Here is a 12,416-nt window from a genome sequence, read left to right as displayed (position 1 = left end):
TGACATTGTCAACTCCCATAATCAACACTTGTGCTAACACATGATTTTTTCTTAACCATTACTTGTTTTACATCCCAACAATAACAAATATTAATAAGATACTTGACATAATCAAATTAACCATCCAAACTTGTTAATGGAAATCTATCATTATACATAACCTCGTGATCATGGCTCCAATAATTTCCATCCCTGATCATATTAAATTGACAACTTTAAATCAATATAATTTTCCTTTGTTAACATATATTAACCAACAAACAACTTCGAAGATAATTTACACATAATTTGTTCAGGCCATTTTAAATTACTGCCTATGACACATAATTTGTCCAGGCCGTGTGTCTTGACCATGTCAACCTACTCAAAAACGTCCAAAAATCACCGGTCAATGCTCTCGCTCTCTCCCCCCCGAGTCTTGTCTCTCGTCTCTGTAGGCAACGCAAATGTCAAAGCGGCGCCGCCGTCCATCAATGGACTATTCTCAACTCTTCATAACCCCCAAACCAGTTTCAGTTAAGAAGAAGAAGAAGAAGAAGAAGAAGAACAGCTCAAATGGACCATTCATGCGATGCGACTACTGCAACAACAACTACAGATGAGAACTCCATGAGGAGTAGAGATGTTGATGAGGAAAGAAGAAGAACAGAGGGGGGAGATCGGGACGCCGGCCGTGGAACGTGGAAGCACGCCGCCTTCCACGTCGCCACCACCATCGCCACCCCTGCTGCCTACGCCCCCCTTCCCTTCGCTCTCGCCTCTCTCCGCTGGCCTCTCGGTACGCCTCTAGCTAATTCCATGAATTCATGAATCAATATTTCCTTATATATTTTATTTCAGCATTCCTCCTCTGTTTGGTTCCCGATTTAAAAAAAAAACTCTGGAAAATTTGGAAGACGCGAGATAAAAACTTTTCTCAGGAATCAACGCTAGCTATAGCGAATATACGCTTCTCTTTTGCTTTTAGTTTTCCGTCCGGATCCGTACTCAGCAACTAGCCAAACGAAGCAATTTTTTTTAATTATAGCTTTTGGAAGCAAAATATATTATTGTTATAAAAGATGTTTGAAAATAAATTGAGATGAAACAGAAATTTTACGTGGTTTGGTTATACCAAATGATTTGGAATCGAACTTATACAAAATATCTTTTTTCTCTGTATCTCTCATCGTCTCTCATCATTTCTATATGTCTACTACTTTAAGCATGTAATGTGCGTGTCAAAATGAGAGTTAGAGGGTGCCCTTTTTATAAGGCAACAAGGATATCAAAGAATTTATTAGGGTGGAAAAACGAAAGCGTGGCAGTTATTAATTTATTATGGTTTTCATAACACCCCCTTGGATGTCACCTATATATTAACTCATTCTGTTAAGATTTTTAAGATGTTTCATTTTGATAAAATGAACCAATTTCTTGAATATTGTGGTAGGCAAACCTTTGGTGAAAAAATCTATTAGATTATTACTTGATCGGATTTGCTGAACATCTATATCACCATTCTTCTGGAGTTCATATGTATAGAAGAATTTTGGAGAGATATGTTTTGTTTTGTCACCCTTTATGTATCATTCTCTTAATTGAGTTATGCATGTAGCATTGTCTTCATATAAAACTGTTGGAATACCCTTGATTGTTTGAAGACTACAATTTGATTGGATATGAGAAATCATTAATCTGAGTCACACGCATTTTGTACTAGTTTCATGGATAGATAGTATTTCAGAATGATTCGAGGATATTGCTATAACCGTCTGCTTTATTGATTTCCAAGATATTGCAGTTTTTCTATAAAGAAATGCATATCCAGTTTGAGATTTAGTATTGTGAGGATTAGATAGATATCTAGCATCTGCATATCCTACTAATTGAGACTTGGAATCAAAGAGTAGAATAGACCCAAGTCAGATATACCTCTTAAATAGCATAGTATGTGCTTAATTTCATTTCAGTGTCGCCGAGTAAGAGCAGAAATATATCTTACTAGTAGATTTACAGTAAATGCAATGTTGGGTTGTGTACAATTGACAAGATACATCAAAGAGCCGATAACACTTAAATATGCTACTTCAGGACCATTCCTCCTCCTTATCATGAGGTCGAAATGGATTTTTCTTAACATCAAGTGATTACACCATCATCGGAGATTCTAAAGGATGAACTTTATCCATATAGAATTGCTTTAATATCTTTTCGGTATATTTAGAATGATGAACAAGAATTCCGTCAAATGTTCATTCTGTAGGCCAAGACAATATTTTGTCTTTCCTAAATCTTTCATCTAAAATTCTGTCATTAAATAATTAGCAGCTTTAATGAGCTTTTTAGGAGTCCCAACTAAATTCAAATCATCAACATAAGGGAAATCAAAATCAACATAGATACCAAGCTTACGTTGAGTACCCATTTTAGTTCTTTGAGGAGGGGTAATAGGAACATATACAACACAACTAAAAGTTCTTAAATAAGAAATATTAGGTTGTTGCCCAGAAACTAATTGCATGGGTGAAAGATTATTGTAAGCAGTTGACTTTATATGAACTAAACATGCAGCATGAAGAATAACATGTCCCCAAACAGATAAAGGCAATTTGGTTCTCATAATCATAGGTCTAGCAATGAGTTGAAGTCTTTTAATAAAAGATTCAGCTAAACCATTTTGTGTATGGGTATGAGCAACAAAATGTTCAACATCTATTCCAAGTGACATGCAATAATTATCAAAAGAAACATGTGACCATCTCGTAGATACATCGATTAAAACCATGAAGTATCTAAATGGTCTAGATGGTGGACGTATTGGTCCGCATATATCACCATGAATTCTTTGTAAGAAACTAGGAGATTCAAGACTTACTTTTGAAATAAATGGTTTGACAATTAATTTCCCTTGAGAGCAAGCAGTACACATGAAATCATTTGATAAAAGAATCTTCTGGTTATTGAGTGGATGACCATGTGAATTCTCAATGATTCTTTGCATCATTACATCTTCAGGATGTCCAAGACGAACATGCTAAAGTGTGAATAACTTTGGGTCATTGCACTTCTGGTGCAAGACATTATATGATTCAACTGCTTCAATATTTGTATAATACAATCTAGAAGATAAAATTGACAGTTTTTCTAAAATTTGTTTCTTCCTAAAAACAATAGAAGTAATATAAAGAAATTCTTTACTGCCTTCATTTGTAGTTCAATGTGATATCTATCGAGTCTTAAATTTTAAAGCCAATAGATTTCTTTTATATCTGCTGGAATATAAAACTTAATCAATTTGTAATAAAGTACCATTGGGTAACTTTATATTAGCTCTTCTAAAGGCTTCAATCAACTTTGTAGAATCAGATATTGTTTTAAAATTTGTTGAAGATATATTAAAGTAATGGAAATATTTCCTATCTCAAAGAATTTTGTGTGTTGCAGTATTGCTAGTTAAAGAAATTTCTTCCAAAGATATCTTAGAATCGATCAAAGCTTTAAGACAATTCACACTACAACACATATTTTGAAAACCCATTATTATAATTGATCATAGCAACAATAAATATAATAATTTATTTGTTAAAATCAAAGTACAATATTGCTTACTTTATATCTTAAAATATTACATCATTATTTTCGTTTTGATTTACAAGGAAATCAGCAACAACATGATAAGCTGAGTTGGATGATCTACCATCAAGGTCTATTGGAACAACATTATTAGCAAAATTTGTTTCAATTTCTTTGTTCTTTTCCTTTTCTTTTATAGAGGCTTGTTATAGGTCTACCAAGTGCCTGGGCATATGACATGTACGTAACCAATGACCTTTTTCTCTCCATCTGTAGCATTCATTTTCATGATGTCTGGGTTGCTGATTTTGACCATTTTCCCGCTTCTGGGGCCATCCCTCTTTCGGGAGTTATCCCTCTTCTGGGGGATTGCAGCCTCACATCAATGTCAGTGATTATTTCGACCTTGGCCACGATCATGCCCACGACCATGCATGCGGTCTCATCCTCGATCACGAGATGTATTCATATTCACTTCAGAGAATGGGGTCGAACCAGTTGGATGAGTTTGGAGATTTTTCATCAAAAGCTCGTTATTTTGCTCAGCGACAAGAAGACATGGCATAAGTTTAGAAAATTTAGTAAATTTCCTCTCCCTATATTGCTGCTGCAGGAGCACATTAGTGGGATGGAAAGTAGTAAATATCTTTTCAAGCATGTCTTCATCAGTAATATTTTCGCCACCTAATTTTAGTTTTAAGCTAATCTTATGCATAGTTAAGTTATATTCACCGACTGTTTTAAAGTCTTGCAACCTCAAGTGCAACCATTCATATCGAGTTTTTGGTAAAATCACAGTTTTTTGGTGGTCAAATCTATCTTTTAAATTTTTACAAAAGATAAGTGGGTCTTCAACAGGGAGGTATTCAGTTTTTAATTTTTCATCTAAATGATGACAGAGGAAGATCATAGCTTTTGCGCGGTGCTGTAAGGATGCGGTGTTTTCATTTAAAATAGTGTTTCCCAAGTTCATTGCATTTAGATGGATATCAACATCAAGAATTTATGATAAATAATTGTTGCCTTTGATGGCAAGGGGAATAAATTCAACTTTACTTTGGTTCGACATCTAAATAAATTAACAATAATAAGGTAATTTAGAAAACAAAATGTAAAAATTGAAATAAAATTGAGATAATAATATAATATTATTTCCACCCTTCCGGGATACTTAAATATGTTGCTTCAGGAACATTATATTATTTTTCTCAATTTGTACTCTTCAGGAGTATGATTCTAATTTAGAATATTAAATTGGGTAATAATTTACCACCACTTCTGGAGATTAAATATACTACCTCATTTGGAGGATAAACGTTTCACCTCTTCAGGAGGGTGAATTTAACATCTCTTTGGGAGGTTTAAAATATGTCCTCTTCAGGAGGTAAATATTTACCATCTCTTTTGTAGATTAGATATATAACCTCTTCAGGAGGTCTGTCTCTTCGGGAGATTAAATATATAGACGAGAGATTTAAATATATAGCCTCTTCAAGAGGATTATCTTACCATCTATTCTGGAGATTGGTATTCTTTAAACTTTAAAAGACATATTCTCTTCTGGAGAATATTATACTCTTGTGGAGTAAAAGTTACAAGAAATAAATTGAATAGGATTTAAAGGAATATCTCAGATAATTAGAGTCTTGTGCTAATAACGTGTTATAAAAGATGCAGGAAAATAAATAGAGATGAGACAAAAATTTTACGTGGTTCAGCTATACCTACTCCACGGGCGGATGAGATAAAAAACTTCACTATCTCAGGAGAAATTACAAATGATTTGGAACCGGCCTTGTACAAAATATCTCTCTTCTCTCTATCTCTCTTCTTCTTTCTATCTCTCCTTTTCTCTCATCCTTTCTATATGTCTACTTACTTCAAGCATGCAATGTGTGTTCAAGCATGCAATGTGTGTGTCAAGATGAGAGGGAGAGGGTGCCCTTTTATAGGGGCAATAAGGATAGCAAAGAATTTATTGGGGTGGAAAACGAAAGGGTAACAACCATTAATTTCTTATGGTTTTCATAACAATTATTAATTTTTTAACAATTTTTGTTCACTGCATCCACGGGACGTTGGGAACAGGGAAATTCAGTTAAACGTAAAAAAAATATTTTTTTCCCTAGGACGTATTAAATGAATTATTGACTAAAGCAATCGCAGCTATTTAAATCTATTAATATGCTTATGTGGATGGATCATATTTTCCTTCCTTAAAAACACCCATCCCAACTTGATTAATGCTTAACATGTGTAATTACTAATTATTTATGCCAGGTTTAAGGTTCTCAGTGTTGGTTTTTTTGTCCCACATTGGTGGGAAAGTTTTTTAAACTTTTAGTATGAGGGTATATAAGGAGCTTCTCTCATCATTTGTATACATGCCTCTCATTTATAGAGTTACAAATAGTATTTGTACTCTAGGATATTTTTAATTACTCTTGGTAATTTGAAATTCGCCCAAGTTGTAATTTTATGGAAGTAGTGGATTGATCGTCAGCGCCCGAGGACGTAGGTAATTCTTTACCAAACATTGTAAATTCTTGTGTTATTCTTTATTGCTGTCTATTATTATTATTATTATTATTATTATTATTATTTTCTGCATTGCTTTAGTTTTATTATATATTTAATAGCAATAGTTGTTGTATTGGTGTTTGGCACAAGTGGGGTGCCCGACACAACAATTGATATCAGAGCTTGGCTGAATAGTGTCAATACAAAGGTGTTTCTTTGTTAAGATCCTTAATTCAATTTTTGATGCCTAAGAAAGACTTTGTCTAAGCGAGTGTTCAGAGACCATTGCGGCTCAGTCACTCCCTGGAGGTCAGCCTGATCAAAGTGGAATTTCATAAGATATACAGAGTAGACACAGTTGGGATAAGTGCGGTACTATCCATCATAGACTTTCTGTTTTGTTGGTTTGCTATTGGATATATAGTTTTGGAAGAAGGTAGAAATTATGCCTGTAGCAGTAGAAGAAACTTTGTCTACACGAACTCCCACCCCAATAGCTGCGTCATGCGTCGTCATCATCTTCAAAGACAATAGCTAATGCTCGATTTGAGGTGGAGAAATTTGATGGTACCAATAATTTTGGTATGTGACCATGTGAGGTGATGGACATCTTGTACTAGTAGGAATTAGATATTGCTTTGGATGATAAATCAGAGGACATGAGCGACAAAGATTGGAAAAAGATCAATCGTCAAGCATATGGTACAATTCGTTTGTGTCTCGCTAAAAATTAGAAATATTGTGTTATGAGGGTGACATCTGCAAATAAATTGTGTAAGACATTAGAAGGTACATTTATGACCAAGAGTCTGGAAAATCAGCTCTATTTGAAAAAGAAAGTGTTTCGCTTCCTGTATCAACTAGGTATATCTATAAATGACCACATAAATGTTTTCAATAAAATAATGGCTAATTTGTTGAATTTGGATGAAAAGGTCAAAGATGAGGATAATGTCTTATTGTTATTGAATTTTCTTCCTGATGATTATGAACATCTCACCACTACTTTATTATATGTGAAGGATAAAGTTACTTTTGATGTTGTTTGCATTGCATTGATTAATACTGAATGTGGAAAAAAGGATCAGAGGGTCCATATGGAAACAGTAGTAGAAGCACTAACAATAAGGGGACGTTTTCAGAGTCGTAAACTTGGAAAAAGGAGTAAATCTCGAGGGAGAACTGCTAAAGATGAATGCGCCTTTTGTCATGAGAAAAGACATTGGAAGAAAGATTGCCCTAAATTGCAGCAAAAGAATAAGGGTAAAGCACCTTCTAATGCCTATACAACCAAGCGTGATGGAAGTGAGTCATATTTTTCTCTTGTTGGAATATCTTCGACACATTATTGTGGTGAGTGGATTTTGGATTCTGGTTCTTCCTATCACATGTGTTCCAATAGGGAATGATTTTCTAATTTTGAAAAATTAGATGGTGTGGTTGTTTTTATGGGAAATGATAATACCCGTAAAATAATTGGAATATGTTCAATACAGTTGAAATGTCAAGATGGGACTGTTAAAACCTTGATTGAAGTTTGATATGTTCCAAGCCTAAAGAAATATCTACTCTCATTAGGTGCTTTAGAATCTAAAGGGTTCACTATTACTTTGAAAGATGGAACCTTAAAGGTTAAATCAGGCGCATTTGTGGTGATGAAAGGTATTAGGAAAAATAACTTGTATTATTTTCAAGGTAGTACAATTATTGGCTCAGTAGCTGTTGTTTCTGAGAAAGATGCAGGTTCAGATACAATCAAGTTATGACATATGTAATTGGCACACGCGGATGAAAAATCTTTGTAACAATTGGTTAAATGATACTTGTTGAAGGGTGCAAAGGTTTGTAAGCTTGAATTTTGTGAACACTGTATTTTGGGAAAATAGACAAGAGTGAAATATGGCACTGCAACCCACTGAATTGAAAGTATTTTAGACTACATCCACATAGATGTATGAGAGCCTACCAAAACTGCTTCATTGGGTGATGCATGATTTTGTCACTTTTGTTGATGATTTTTCCAGAAGAGCTTGGGTGTATGCTATGAAAAATAAAAATGAAATGTGATATTTTTCTTAAGTGGAAAAAAATTGGTTGAAACTCAAACTGGCAGAAAAATCAAACGACTCAGATCGGATAATGGTAGTGAATACACGAGTGATTTGTTTATGAAGGTATGGTATGTCAAGATAAAGGTATTGCTTGACACTTTACAGTTACAAATACACCACAACAGAATGGGGTGGCAGAGCACATGAATCAGACTTTGCTGGAGAAAGTTCAATGTATGTTGTCTAATGCTGGGTTTGACAAAAGGTTTTGGGTTGAGGCTGTTAGGTATGCTTGTCATCTCATCAACCGTCTACCGTCATCTGTTATTGGGGGAAAAACACCCTATGAGGTATTTTCTGGAGAACCTGCTAATGATTATGATTATTTGCATGTATTTGGTACTGTTTTTTGTTATCATGTTAAAGAATCTAAGTTAGATGCAAAAGCGAAGAAAGCAATATTCTTGGGATTAGTGCAGGAGTCAAAGGATATCGTCTTTGGTGTCTAGAGATGAAAAGAATAATTCTAAGCAGGGATGTGACTTTTGATGGACTTGCAATGATAAAGAAAATAATATGTAAGAAGTCATGAGTTGAAGAAAAGACCAGTGGTACTCAACAACAAGTGGAGGTTGAGATAATTTTGGGAGACCCAGTGAGAAATGAGGCTACATGATGTAACTACCCAGTCACAGTGGAGAAGAGTGTACAAGAAGAGGAGATTTCAATTCAAGAATCTTCACAATAATAAGAATTAATTTTTTCTTGGAGGCAAAGAAGAGAAATTCAAAAACCTGCTTGGTATGCTGACATGTTGGCTTTTGCGCTTCCAGTTGTAGATGATGATGTTCCTTGCACTTTCAAAGAAGCAGTGAGGAACTCTGAATCAGACAAATGGAAAAGAGCGATGAATGAAGAAATGCAGTCTCTTTATAAGAATCAGATTTGGGAGTTAGCCCAGCTGGCCAAAGGTAAGAAAGCAATTGGTTGCAAATAGGTTTATATAAAGAAAGAAGGATTTCCAGACGCAAATAATATTTGCTTCAAAGTTAGATTGATAGCTGAGGGCTACACGCACAAAAGGAAGGTATTGATTATAATGAGATATTTTTTTTAGTTGTTAAACATTCTTCCATTCAAATTTTGTTGGCATTGGTAGCACAATTTGATCTTGAACTAGTTTAGCTCAATGTAAAAACTGCATTTTTACATGGTGATTTGGAAGAGGAAATCTATATGACTCAGTCAGATGGATTTAAGGTTTCTGGAAAAGAAAATTGGGTATGCAAACTAGGAAAATCGTTGTATGGTTTAAAACAATCTCCAAGATAGTGGTACAAATGATGTAATCAGTTTATAATTGATCACAAGTACATTAGAAATAAACATGATCATTGTGTTTATTTTCACAGACTACAAAATGAATCTTTTATATATTTATATTTGTATGTTGATGATATGTTGATAACTTGAAAGAAGATGGAAGAAATCAACAAACTGAAAGGTCAGTTAAATCAAGAGTTCGACATGAAAGATCTTGGTGAAGCAAAGAAGATACTTGGCATGGAGATATGTAGGGACATAATGAGAGGGACTGTTAGTTTGACTTAGAAACAATATTTGAAGAAGGTAGTACAAAGTTTTGGCATGTCTGAGCAGTCAAAACTAGTTAGCACTCCGCTTACTCCTCACTTCAAACTTATTGCATCTTTTTCTCCTAATTTAGACGAGGAACGTAAGTATATGTCACAATTCCTTATGCAAGTGCAGTAAGTAGTTTGATGTATGCAATGGTTTGTACAAGACCTGATATTTCACAAGCTGTTAGTATGGTGGACAGGTATATGCATGATCCGGGTAAAGGACATTGGCAAGTTGTGAAATGGATTTTACAATACATTATGATTACTATTAATGTTGGTATAGTATTTGAGAAAAATAATACTATTGATCAACGTATTGTTGGATATGTGGATTCTGATTTTGCAAGTGATTTGATAAACGTCAATCAACTACTGGATATGTATTTACATTTGTTAATGGTCCAGTGAGTTGGAGGTCTACCTTATTGCTTTATCTACGACAAAAGCAGAGTATATGACAACTTTAAAGGCTGGTAAAGAAGTTATTTGGTTGCAGGGTTTACTTGAAAATTTGAGAGTTGTTTAGATCACATTACTTTGTTTTGTGATAGCCTGAGTGCTATTCATTTGACAAAGAATCAAGTCTACAATGCACGAACAAAGCACATCGACGTTCGATTTCACTTTATGTGAGACATAATTGATGAAGGCAAAATACTTCTTCAGAAGATTGCTACAACTGAGAATCACGCAGATATGTTGACCAAGATTGTAACAACAATCAAGTTCCAACATTGTTTGGACTTAATCAATATTCTGAAAGTCTAAATATTTTTGGAAAACACCGATGATGTGGAACTCCATAAAATGTTGTGAGTCTTGTGACTGAAAAATTTGTTGAATTTGTCGTCAAGGTGGAGATTTGTTGGTTTTTTTGTCCCATATTGGTGGGAGGGTTTTTTAAAATTTTAGTTGGAGGGTATATATAGAGCTTCCCTCATCACTTGTATACACACCTCTCATTTGTAGAGTTACAAATAGTATTTGTACTCTAGGAGATTTCTAATTACTATTGGTAATTTGAAATTTGCCTAAGTTATAATTTTCTGGACGTAGTGGGTTGATAGTCGGCGCCCGAGGTCGTAGTTAATTCTTTACCAAACCTTGTAAATTCTTGTGTTGTTCTTTATTACTGTCTTTTATTATTAGTTTCTACATTGTATTAGTCTTGTTATATATTCAATAATAATAATTGTTGTATTGGTGTTTGGCACAAGTGGGGTGCCCAACACAACACTAAGGTCATCGTAAGGAAATTAATTCCCTATGGATTTGTATGTGTGCTTGTGCTTGTCGTATGCATAATTAGTCTCTTGTAATGTTAAAATCTTTGCATATTTACGTGTTTGGGTTGGGTTGAAGGTGGGGGTGTATTTTAGTTGAGTCTAGAGTTAATTGACAAAGTGGGATACTCAAGCTCGACTCGGCTTGAAAATGTTGAATTAGGTGTAATCCTAAGAGAGTGAGAGAGAGATAGAGAGAGGGGGGGGGGGGATGAATTGGGTATTTTGAAATTCGTTGAATCTATTTACCACTTAATCCCTACTTGTATATTTAGTAATGAGTTCTTATTACCCAATTAATTATGTGCAATGTTATTCAACCTACACACGCAAGACGAACAATTTAAATGTAGTGCTGAAAGTAAAGAGTAAAGGGAAGAGAGAAGACAAATGCGGTTTTTACGAGGTTCAGCCAACTCGGCCTACGTCCTTGCCTTGAGCAACCACTCAAGGATTTCACTAAAATCCCTACTCCTTAAATTGGGCCCGAGTTTCCCTTACAATCCGATGCTTACAAGACGTACAGTTCCCTCCTACTCCGCTGCTTACAAGAGATGCAACTCTCTCCTCAAACACCGGTTCACACACCGAACCGTGAATACAATAGAATCTGTAAAAACACTCAAAAAATGCTTCCAAACAAAAGCTCGTGAGTACAATTCAAATTCCTAATACATTAACATATGATATAACTTGAAGCTCAGAATGTATGAAATGATATAATCGTTTATGTATGATATGCTTTAACACACAAATCTCTTTTTATCAAATCTCCCAAAAATGTTTGTATAAAACAATACTTTGGAGATCTTAGGTTAGATCTTTGAATATAAAGATAACTTTGTAGATTGCAAAGATGCCAAACACACTTTGTCAAACAAACAATATTTCTCTAAATATTTCAAACTCATTGTGATCTTGATAATATTGACTTAATGTATATATGTATATATATGTATGTATGTGTCTCTAAGATGATAATACCAAAGTTCAACAAACTTAATATTTGATTTTCATAAAATATCATTCAATATATATATAGATAGTTATGCACTTCTAAGGATATATGTATATTCAAATAGTTTAGATGTATTCAAACATATCAGCCTTAAACTAAGAATACACTTGAATGAAGAAACTTTAATCAATGGCCAAATACAAAACTTTCTCAAGTATTGAGTTGTAAAAAACGATCTTTATATGAATGTGAAAACCCAATATCAAGTTTCTTTAAAGATATCAAAACAGATGATGATATGAGATTCTCTAACAAAACTAAATGTAATAACCAAACCTCAAACCAAGTTGAAGCATAAGATGTATAATAGAGATCCCTTTAGATTTTCTGAGGTGATTTGCCCAAA

General features: G+C 34.2%; 1 protein-coding gene across 1 annotated transcript in view; it reads left to right on the top strand.

Annotated features, from left to right (window-relative positions):
• Positions 1-404: 404 nt before the first annotated feature.
• The window catches only part of LOC131161813 (GABA transporter 1-like), a 69,600-nt gene continuing 57,588 nt past the window's right edge, over positions 405-12,416 (top strand). The window contains exon 1 of the mRNA XM_058117799.1: positions 405-778. Within this exon, the coding sequence (XP_057973782.1) occupies positions 556-778 (223 nt within the window). The 5' untranslated portion in view covers positions 405-555. The remainder of the gene's footprint in view (positions 779-12,416) is intronic.

Source organism: Malania oleifera, chromosome 8 (assembly GCF_029873635.1).
Source record: "Malania oleifera isolate guangnan ecotype guangnan chromosome 8, ASM2987363v1, whole genome shotgun sequence".
In the NCBI taxonomy this organism is placed as follows: Eukaryota; Viridiplantae; Streptophyta; class Magnoliopsida; order Santalales; family Ximeniaceae; genus Malania; species Malania oleifera.
Note: the sequence above shows the minus strand (reverse complement) of the source record. Positions and strands in the feature narration are given on the sequence as shown.